General features: G+C 37.9%; 1 protein-coding gene across 1 annotated transcript in view; it reads right to left on the minus strand.

The window, feature by feature from the left end:
* Positions 1-12,268, minus strand: part of TTBK2 (tau tubulin kinase 2) — a 92,954-nt gene that overhangs the window by 30,907 nt on the left and 49,779 nt on the right. The window contains exons 6-9 of the mRNA XM_080930814.1: positions 9,783-9,923; positions 6,916-7,020; positions 2,271-2,336; positions 388-480 (exon numbers count right to left, since the gene is read on the minus strand). Coding sequence (XP_080786940.1) covers positions 388-480; positions 2,271-2,336; positions 6,916-7,020; positions 9,783-9,923 — 405 coding nt within the window. The remainder of the gene's footprint in view (positions 1-387; positions 481-2,270; positions 2,337-6,915; positions 7,021-9,782; positions 9,924-12,268) is intronic.

The following is a 12,268-nucleotide window of genomic DNA, read 5'->3' on the forward strand; positions in this document are numbered from 1 at the left end:
TGATAGGTACATATCAGTCCAGATGTCTGTTCTGTGAAATACCCAAATACAAGAAGCTATATTTTTAAAGATTTATTTATTATATATAAGTTCTTAACCTCTGAGACATCTCTCCAGCCCCCTGAAGAAGCTATTATATAACATTAACTAAGTATATTTTCAATTGAGAATTTTTTTTGTTTTTCTATTTTTCAAGACAAGAGTTTTTCTGTTTAACTGTGCTGTTTGAAAGTTACTATGTAGACCAGGCTGGCCTCAAGGCAGAGAGATCCACCTGCCTCTGCCTCCTGAATGCTGGGATTAGGGGCATGTGCCACCAACTGCCCAGACTGAGGATAAATTTTTATTCTTTCCCCTATCAAAATTGACCTTACGATTCAAAATTACCTTGTCTTTTATTTTCCTCCAAGGCAGTTGACCAACCACAAACTCTACCAACATGTAGAATAGAGACCAAAGGTCATCATGTCTTCCCATTTCCTTGAGAAATAAAAGAGAATTCATTTATATTAAATTACCAGTTCTTTTGAGTGCATCACATTGTTTAAAGCCATTAAATATATTTCCCATAAATCATCTGGTAAACATCTATGTGTCTGCATAGGTACATATTAATCCAAATGTACAATATATATACTGAAAAATGTTTTGATATATCCTACCTGGAGATGTAGTTCAGTGGTAGAGTGCTCGCTGAGTGTGTGTGTAAAACCCTAGGTTATAGTCTCAACACCACAAAAACCAGCCACCATAAAGAAGCAAAATCAACAGACTGAGATGCAGTACAGTTGGAAGAGTATCTGCCTAACATGCTTAAGGCCCTGGGGTCTGATACCCAGTACCACTGGGTATCATTATAGCATGAGTCAGTGCATGCTGTAATCCCAGGACATGGAGGGAGAAGAGGGACCAGAAGTTCAAAGCCATCCTTGCTATTTAGTAAGTTCAAAGCTAGCCTAAAACATAAGAGATCCTATCTCAAAAATCAACCAATAAAAAAAACCCTCTAAAACCAAGAAATTCTGAAAATAGAAGTAATAATTTAGTAATTAAGAGTGCTTCTAATAAGTAAGCGATAGGGCTGGAGAGATATCTCAGAGGTTAAGAGCACTGACTGCTCTTCCTGAGTCTGAGTTCAATTCCCAGCAACCACATGGTGGCTCACAACCATCTGTAATAAAATTCGATGCCCTCTTCTGGTGTGTCTGAAGACAGTTACAGTGTACTCATATATATAAATAAACCTTAAAATAAAAAGAAGAAGAAGAAAGGATAATGGGAGTGTAGCTCAATGGTAGATTATCTACCTACTAGGATAAAGGTCCTAGACTTTACTACCAGGGTTGCAAAATTTTTATTCATTCACTTATTTTTTAAAATTTTGTTAACTTTTAAAATAAGAAATGTTAGGAATAAAAGAATTCACACCAAAAATAACCAGACTCAAAGACAATTTTTAAAAATAAAAGAGTAGTCCTATGAGAATTCTTTTTTCTTTCCCTCAGAAATAAGAGAAATAATGCTATTCCGGCTTAGCTATTTATTGCTTTTGTTGCAGTGTTAACACCGTGAGTTAAGAGCTTCACCACTGAGTTACACATCCATGCCCTTTGTTGCACAGAAATTATGATGTATCATAAAGAAAACAGCCTCTGCATCCACTAGATACTGACAGTGTTATATCCACCATTAATTGTTTTCACTGCATTGTGTGTGTGTGTGCTTGTGTAGGTCCTTATGTGCCATGGCAAGCATGTAGTGACCAAGTAACTTGCTGGACTTAGTTCTCTTCATTCACTATGTGGATTCCAAACATCAAACTCAGACTGTCCAGCTAGGTGGTAAAGTACCTTTATCTGCCAAGCCATCTTGATGGTACTAACCCACAAATAATTTCTTAGAACAGAAACCAGGTCTTTTATTTCATCAAACATCTATATTTTATTTTTAATGCTAATACATAATTAAACAGACACATTCCCAACAGACACACTTAGCTGTTGCATTTTCTGGCAAATGTGACTTCATTTTTCTGTGCAGCTACCCATATCTGTCATACACTACATCTTACCATGAATTAGTGCTATGGATTGCTTTAACATCAGCAGCATAAAACAGTGAATTACAACTACCACTCAGGTCAATGTGTAACTATGACAGGGACTCTCAGCTCCTGAGCACTTTTTATGCCTTTGAACTGAACTATGAAAATGTTGGTCTAATACAAGCCACAAACATGCAGTTATAATGACCCTGAATCAAATACATACCCTGTTCCGATGAGCATTGATTGATGCATAACGAACTGTCCCTCGAAAGCCTGCCACAGCACGAGGCTACAATAGACCACATAGTAATAAGACTTAAACATATAAAGCAATGGTAGAACATTACTGTCATAATAAAATGTTAATTATAGCAACTTTATAGTAAAGCTATAGAACAAACATCTCTAAATCACAACTTAAAACACGGATGTTTCAGTTACTTTGGTCCTCTTTTATCTATATCTTTAATTTCTATTTATTTGTTAATTAATTAACCTATTTACTTATAAACATCAGGAACTGCTTCTTTCCTTCCACCATATGGGTCCTGAGGATTGAACTCAACTGCCAGGCTTGATGACAAAGTACCTTTAGCTGCTGAGTCACCTCACAGGCTCATTTATCTACATTTTAAAGTATGAAGACATGATGGGCATGAACTTGGGAGATGTAGCTCAGTGACAGAACACACACTCTCTCACACACACACTCATACACACACACACACACACACACACACACACACACACCATCAGATAGATATGTTTATGAAATATACACAGCTCTGTACATTAAAAAAGTCAAATATTTTCCCTGATCCAGAATCATGCCAAGTACCAAAACATCATAGCATACTCATTAATGCTTGAGTACAAATACATATAAAATACTAAGAATCACTATGTAACCTTAATTTGAAAGATATTACAACTGTACTTTACCTGCATAAGCAATTTATGTTAAAATTAAAGTTTTTGGATACTTATACTAGATAATACAGACAAAGCTAATCATGATGATAGCCTTGGACAATATAACACCAAATAAAGTCCAAACACTACTTGGCTCACATGACTTTCTATATCTTGCTTTCTTAAATCTACTAGAGTTTCTTCTATCACCATTTTATCTTCTAGCTCAAAACTTTATGCTTGGTATTCTTCAGACTGTCACCTAAGTCATACTTCCTGTGGCTCACTCTTAGAACTAAAACCTCTGCTTAGAGCAGGTGCCTACTCAGAAGTACTAACCGTCCTAATATAGAGCACTGCCCCTTGCCTGCACTCTTTCACCTAAAGGAAAAGACACTTAAACATAAGAAGTATTATGAACTTCATCTAGACATGGCAGGAAGAACCTCTTCTGGCATTTCACAGTCAAGATGTCAAATATACAAAGTGTTGTGTTCAGTTGTGTTTTTCTGTGATGATCTCCATTTGCTATAAAGAGATGCTTCATTGATGAGAGGTGGTAGCTACACTTATCTGTGGGTCTAAGGATAAGATTTAGAATACAATTAAAGTGATGCTGGCCTAACAATGTGGCAGTACTCAATTCTTTTTTTAAGGTCCATAACATCACTAGCTCAGGAAACCGACTAGGTTTCCAGTACCAGGAATGACCTCCTTCCTGTCGAGTGGGCCTTAAGTCCAATTAGGCAGTTGTTGGTTGCCACTGACATGTGAAGGCCAGTTCTCACACCTTTATGCATAGCTTACCATGATGGTAATTGTCATGGTTCACAGTGTTGCAGCTGGGTAGGACTGTTTAACTGTTTCCCTCCCTTGGCAGCTTGTAATTTCTGGAGCTATGGAAGTTAGACCAGGAATTAATAGATCATGGTGATGCCAACCTCACCAGATGCATCTATATCACAGCTTCTGTAACTATGGCTCATGGAACATCATGGAAGAGTCAGAGAATACCAGCAAGTAGGCTGTCAAACAGTCCTTTATAAAAATGGCCACATAAATAAGACTGGAACAACAGCAACATCAATGAACATATTAAAGTGGAATGGGGATATTTCATGGGGTTTCCACCTCAGACAAAGAACTAAAGGTGACTACTGACTACTGAGAGGAAAATTAGCCTCTTCCAGGGATGAGCCCCCTTATTGGTTGTCCAATGCAAAGTTGTCAGACTTGAAGCCATATTCACACAAGCAACAAAACCAGATTAAACAGATTGTGCATATATACATATGTATATACACATATGAATATGTATGTGACAAATATAATTAAAGAAAAGGAGGCTATCTCAAGGCTACTCTTGAGTTGGGCGCATGGTAAGGTTTTGAGGGAGAGTAGCTGGCAGGGAATGACGGATGAAAAGAAAGGGGAGAAGTGAAATAATCCTCTTTCAATTAAAAACATTTTTTAAAAAAGATCATAAAAACAAAAACACAAAGAAAAACTACTAAAAGCTGTAATGAAAAATGCCAACTGACATACAGAGGCAGAAACAACATAATAACATCCAAAACAGTGAAAAGTGCTAAAAGCAAACACAGGGTAAACACTTCAGGATATAAATATAAGACACAGCCCCAAGAGCTAAGTGACTATCTGTCTGTCTGTCTGTCTGTCTGTCTGTCTGTCTGCCTGCCTGCCTGCCTGCCTCCCTCCCTCCCTCCCTCCCTCCGTCTCTCTTTCTCTTTCTCTCTCTCTCTCTCTCTCTCTCTCTCTCTCTCTCTCTCTCTTCCTTTGCTTCCCATGGAATTACAGGCCACTACCACTAGGTCCAACTAAAGAAGTTTAATCTACTTTTCTTTTTTACTTAATTTGTTTCTAGATAGCCTGATAGCTTTGTTCTCGTATTTAATTGCTGATACATTATCTCCTTAGAGGTCTTTCTAATCTAAATTTCCAAAATGGTTTCTGGCCTCTGCCCAGCTCTATGTCAGCACACAGAATAGTCTGTTTTATCACTGCACAAAATTATATATTAGACCAAGTATGTCATGAATGTATTCCATTTCAGCACTTTAGAGGCCTGGGAGGTAGAAGAAAAATATAAAGTTTGGAATCAGCCAAGGCTACATACTGAAAACCAGTCTCAACAATAAATAAGTAAAATTTCTTTTTTTAAAAAATTGGATAGTTTATGTATTTCCACTTCAAATGTTATCCCCTTTCCAGTTCCCCCCTCTCCTATCTTCCCTCCCCCTGCTTCTATGAGGATCCTCCCTCTCCCACCCACCAACTCCCACCTCAACACCCTGGCATTCCCCTACATTGGGGAATTGAGTCTTCACAGGACCAAGGGCTTCTCCTCCTATTGATGCCCAACAATGCTATCCTCTGCTACATATGTGGCTGGAGCCATGGGGATCCCTCCATGTGTACTCTTTGGTTGGTGGTTTAGTCCCTGGGAGTTCTGGGGGGAGGGTCTGGTCGGTTGATATTGTTGTAGTAAAATTTCTTATTTGTGTGTCATCATTCTTTTCTACTAAAATAACCTTAGCAAGGCTCTTGAAATTTTCTACTTATTTACTATTGTTGCCCCAGTATGTGGATTTATGATTCCTATATAATGTATACTCATTAAATGTATTTTATGAGTAAATCAACAATACCTTGATAATGTTCTCGAAACCAAACACCTAATATCTAGAAATGGAACTCAATGAATATCTAAGTCTAATAGACTCTAAATTGAGCACCTGTTTGCTAATATTAATACACACCATCACCACCATGACTGTAAAAGGTTCTCTAAATTACCAGGCACATAAGATTCTCATATTCAGTGCACACCTTTGATCCCAGCACTTGAAAGGCAGAGGCAGGCAAATCTCTGTGAGTTCAAGGACAGCATGATCTATAAAGTAAGTTCTGGGAAAGCCAGAGCTACATAGTGAGACACTGTCTCAAAAATATTCTAAAAGGAAAAGATTCTCACATGCCTAGACTTTAATTATAATTTCACATATATGTATGTATAACCAATGTACAGTTGGCTCAATCAAAATAAAAATGTTTTAACTTTTATACAACTAGTTAACCTGAGAGAAATGAAAATCACAATGAAAAAATCAAGGTTAAACAAACTAAATCAGGGCCACCAAGGAGTTCCCTTTTGAGAAGGTACAGGACTGGTGCATGTTCCAGCCTGCGTTAGCAGCCTTCTGGTGAGGAGACCAACAGGTATGCTTGGTGCACTACATCTGGTAGACTTTCTTCTAACAAGATACAAGCTAAACCCTCTCAACTGTCTTCTCAAGTTGGTCTTGATTAAGGGGCATCTATATTTGTCTTTGCTGGTATAGTTTTGGCAAAAATCTTCTTTTTTTAAAGGTTTGTTTATTTTATGTATGTATGCTGTCTTCAGACACACCAGAAGAGGGCATCAGATCTCATTACAGATGATTGTGAGCCACCATGTGATTGCTGGGAATTGAACTCAAGACCTCTGGAAGAACAGTCAGTGCTCTTAACCAGTGAGCCATCTCTCCAGACCCCAAAATCTTAAGAGGCAAGTTTAGTAAAAACCCTCTACTTGGACTTTTGACCAAAATCCTTATCCCCATCTCCCTGTCTCATTGCTGTGGTATATCCTTCAGCATAAATGGATCATACACAAGTTCAACAGAGAAGAACCTTTTCCTATGTATCACAAAACATTTTGCTAATACATATCAAAGTTAAAACTCAAGCCCCCTACTGATTATATGCAACTAATTCTAGATACCAGTTTCTTAACCTTATAATTTACTAATCTGGCTTCAACACAAACATTCACTTTTTTTTTAATTCTCTGAGCTTCACCACCCCATAATTCATTCTGATATATAATTTCTTTAAAGTGATACTAAAAATAACAGTTTAATTATCAAATATTAGATAGTAATGAAAAAGCTTACTGGTCTGACGTCACCACAGGAATTGGTAAATTGTCGGGCCAAGCCAAAATCAAGCATGAAACATTTCCTACATGTACTGGGAAAGCGCCCCATGGCGAAGTTTGACTAGAAAAAAATAAAGATGGAAAATACATATTATAATACTAGTCAGTCTGCCTAAATTTTACCCTGCATGAATTCTACTTTATAGCATGTTTCAAATACATTATTCTAAGGCTATAATTTTTAACTAGGCATTAATATATAGTATAATTTGGTTGCTGGTTCTACCTCTCAAGGAAAAATTAAAGCTTCTCATAGTTGAGTGTTCATGTAAATATAATTAGTGACTTGAGAAAGGGTAGTTAATGTCTACCATCAGCGAAACTGAGCAAAAATAAATTTAAACATTTTTATAGTTACATATAATGACCTAATTAAAATCAAAACTAGAATCCCTTGAAATTCTAGTCTAAAATTACTGCTTAAATGACAACCCAACCTTATAAACAAGAAAAGATAGGATTAGGGGAAAAATACACAAAAACCTAAAATTTTTATTACTTCTCATTTAGTAAAGTGTAGGTGCTGGTCGTGATGGGGCACACCTTTAATTCCAGCACTGAAGTCAGAGCCCAGACTGATCTCTGGGAGCTCAAGGTATAGGACTGGTTTATAAAGCAAGTTTCAGTGTAACCCTATCTTAGTAAATAAGCAAATAAATTTTTAAAAATTTCCTATATGAATCATAAAGCTGAATCACACTAAAATTAAAAATAAAATTCAGGGAAGCATTCTAAAATAGACCAAGGGAAACAAATCTTACTTTTTTAAAATTTAGTGTAGCCAGATTTCGGCATATACCTTTAATTCCAGCGTTCAGGAAACAGAAACAAGCCTTAGGTACATTACTTCCTGTCTCAAAACAAAACAGCCCCCAAACCTAAAGCTTATGTGATATGTCAGATGACTGAAAATTTGGGAAGATAAATATTCAAATAAGAGGATTTGTAAAATGAAAGTTGTTACATCATTGTTTGCTTTTTAAAAAACATATTATTTTACTTTGGAGCTTTCTGATGAAATGGAAAGTTTCCCAAATAATGACAGAGAAAGGCACTGAATGACAGTAAAATTCTCTGTAATTATAAAGATGACTTTACATTGCCAAACTATGAATCTTTTCTACTTCCATATCCCCATATAATAACTGACCCAAAATAAATCACTTAATCATGCTGTTTTATCTAAATGTCATATTAAATAACCAGTTTCTAGTTTCAGAGTGGTTCTAATTCTAGAAGAACATACTTTGAAAAAATTTAGTTTCCATTTTCATGTAAACTAATTTTAGAAATGATATAATAACAGGTGGTTATATTTTTCAAATGTACCAACATCAATTAAATATATAAAAACGGGATATCAGAATAGGGTCATCTTTCATTATGAAGAATACCAAATAAAAAGGAAGACAATACCAAATAAAAAGGAAGAAAAGCACATTTTAGTAACAGAGACAATAATTTATTTTTTTTAATTTTTTATTTATTATATATAAGTACACTGTAGCTGTCTTCAGACACACCAGAAAAGGGCATCAGATCTCATTACAGATGGTTGTGAGCCACCATGTGGTTGCTGGGACTTGAACTCGGGACCTCTGGAAGAGTAGCTAGTGCTCTGAACCACTGAGCCATCTCTCCAGCCCCCTTCTTTTTTCTTTTTTAAAAAATTGGTTATTTTATTTATTTACATTTCAAACATTATCCCCTTTCTTGGCTCCTCTCCCCCTGCTTCCCTGAGGGTGCTCCCCTACCCCACCCACTCACTCCCACCTCCCCTCTGTAGCATTCCCCTACACTGGGGCATTGAGCCTTCACAGGACCAAGGGCTCCCTCTCTCATTGATGCCATATAATGATTTCTAAGAAAATCAAAACAAAACAAAAGAGTAGAAAACAAATCCTATTTCCACAGTAGCCCTTAAGAGAAGATTAAGGCCTTTCATTACTTGATTATTCAGTGACTACAATTGCTGACTTGACAACATGAACAACCAGTAGTAGGAAACACAACTCAAACTTATGATTTACATGTACGGTTGAATAATTAGCAATGCTAACACACCTAATAATACCTGGCAAGCACACAATTTGTGTGTGAATGTGTGGGAAAACCAGAGGACAACCTCAGGTACTATTCCTCAAGGAGGCCACAGTTGATGGTCCAAGCAAGCCCCAAAGATCCTATCTCGTCGGTTAAGCACTTTGATTACTGAGATACATCACCATAAAAAACAAAACGCAAAACCAAACATGTGTTCCAGGGATTAAACTCAAGTCCTCAGTACTTTAACAACTGAGCCATCTCCTAGCCCCCAAGCATAAAATATTTTTCATTTAGCAAACAAGCAACATTTTATGGTATGAGAAAAGCTACTGAAAATAAGTTGCTAGGCTGGAGAGATGGCTCAGTGGTTAAGAGCACTGACTGCTCTTCCACAGGTCCTGAGTTCAATTCCCAGCAACCACATGGTGACTCACAACCATCTGTAATGGAATCCAATGCCCTCTTCTGGTGTTTGAAGGCTACAGTGTACTCACATACATAAAATAAATAAATAATTCCTACAAAAAAAAAAAGAAAGAAAAAACCCTGTAGTTTCTCATTACCAATACAAAAACAAAACAACCCCCCCCCCCAAAAAAAAAAAACAAAACTTGTGAGATAAATTATTTTTACTTTTAGGGCATTAGAGAAAAAAAACATTATTTGTATTTAACCATAACATATACAGAAAACTACATTTATCATACATTCTGTCTTCTACTAGTATTAGAAGTACCAAACAGTAGCCTTCTGTGCTTGGGACAGAAAGGACCCTACCGGTTTGATGTCTCTGTGAAGAAATCCCACAGAGTGTATGCTCTCAATAGACTCCAGAATCTGTTTCCCAAGACGGAGAGTAGTGCTGATAGTGAATGTGCCCCGGGATTGGCTACGCCGAAGATCTGCCAGGTTCCGACCCTGTGGAATCATATAGTCACTTTAAAATATAGTCCTAGTCTTATAAGACTGGAACATTGTCCGTTCACTGTATTACCACATTATAAAATGCTCTAACTGAAACAGTAAGCTCTGGCCTAAGCGGTGATCTAATTCAAAGAATATGGTCTAATAACCAAAACGAGAATGAACATTTTCTCAGAAGAGCACAAGTGAGGATGCTTCAATCCCACAATCGCGGGAGGCAGAGGGAGAAAGGAACTGGGGAGAGAGAGGGAAGGGAGAGAAGAGAAAAAAAGGAACACGATCAGGTATGGTAGAGAGGCGACAGGAGAGACTCTCTCAGGGCCAGCAGAATGAATGGAAATATGCATCCTCGGAGGCAGCGGAGGGGAAGTTGGAGGACCCTCTAGAAAGTACCAGAGACCTGGGAGATGAGAGACTTGCAGGACTCAAAGGGAGGGACCTTAGATGAAATGCCCAGTAGTGGGGAGAGGGAACTCATAGAATCCACCTCCAGTAGAAAGACAGGAGAAATGGGATTGCCATTCCATAATCAGGAACCCTGACCTAGAATTGTTCCTGTCTGAAAGAACTATAGGGTCAAAAATGGAGAAGAGACTAAGGAAAAGGAGGTCCAGTGACCAGCTCAACTAGGGATCCATCTCAAGGGGGAGGTTCCAAGGCTTGACATTATTACTAATGCTATGATGTGTTTTTAGACAGGAGCCGAGCCTGGCTGTCCTCTGAGAGGCCCAACAAGCAGCTGACTGAGACAGATACAGATACTTATACCCATTGGACTGAAGTTGGGGACCCCTATAGTTGAATTAGGAAAAGGCTGGAAGAAGCTGAGGAGGAGAGCAACCCCATAGGAAAACCAGAAATCTCAACTAACCTGTACCACTGAGGTCTCAGACACAGAGCCACAAGCCAAGCAGCATACATGAGCTAGTCCAAGGCCCCCAACACATATACAGCACAGCATTGCCTGGTCTAACCTTAGTGAAAGAATATGTGCCTAACCCTCAAGAGATTTGAGGCTCTAGGGGTTAGGGGGATAGGAGGGGATGGACATCCTCTTGAAGATAGGGGTAGGAGGAATGAGCTGAGTAACTGTCGGAGGACAGACCAGGAGGGGGGTGGTCAATGACTGAACTGTAAAACAATAAAAGTAATAATAATAATAGAAAATTAATCAAAAAATTAGTCAAGTGTGATGTGATCAAAGTAATCTAGGGGCAAAAATATTTTGACCATTTCTGTTTGTAATTGGTATCCACATTTGCTGATCATTGCAATGGATGTCAAACAGATAAATAAAAATGAAAAAAAAAAGTATTTTCTGTAAAAACGTGTGTGTGTGTCCAGAAGATGACATCTGATCCCCTGGAGCTTGAGTTAAAGATGGTTGTCTGCTGCTCAACATGGGTGCTGGAAACTGAACTCTAGGCCTCTGGAAGAGTAGCAAAAGCTCATCTCTCTCCAGCCCTATGGATAACCATGCTGTTAGTAACCATGCTTCTACGTCATCGTGTTTTACTTTATCCTTGCTACTAACAAAACACAGACTTGACTCTTCCTCTTTTCTCCTTCCTTACTTCCTCCACTTTACTCTTTTCCTTCCTTCCTTCTTCCTGTTTCTTTTCCTTCCCGCCCCTCTTTCTTTTTTTCTAACATGGATTTGTATAACCCAGGCTAACCTTGAACGTCCTATGTAACCACAGATAACACTGAACTTGATCTTTTTGTCTCTATATCCCAATTCTGGAATTACATGTGTGTACCATCATGCCAAGTTTATGCAAATGCTGGGGATTAAACCCAAAAGCATGCTAGTCGAATGCTCTACCCACTAAGCTAGCTACATCATCAGCCCCTTAGATTTAACTATTATAAAAAATATGAAATGTAGATATGTTTGTATGTTATTTGTTTTGGCACAATAAACACCGTAACAAACACAACACAAGGGAGGAAAAAGGATCCTGTAGCTTACAAGCTTCAGTCTACCTTTTTTCATTTCTTGGGGGGGGAAGTCAAGCAACTCAGTCACATCACAGTCACAGTCAAGAAAAAGAAAATAAATACATCTTTGCTTGTCTCCTTAGCTAGCTTTCTTCTCTTTCTCAATGTTCAGGAACTCCTGCCTAGGAAACAGTGCTGCCCACAAAGAGCTAGATTTCTCTGTATCAAAGAAAAATCAAGACATTCCACCACAGGTATGCTTACAGGCTAACCAGATCTAGATACTTCTTCATTAAGACACTTCCCAGGTGACTCTAGGTTGCATCAAGTTAAAACTAACCAGTACCAATATCCAAAGCAATATTCCTTGTCACTTCCCAACACACATTCTCTACCAG

This window comes from Micromys minutus (assembly GCF_963924665.1).
Source record: "Micromys minutus genome assembly, chromosome: 17".
NCBI classification, from domain to species: Eukaryota; Metazoa; Chordata; class Mammalia; order Rodentia; family Muridae; genus Micromys; species Micromys minutus.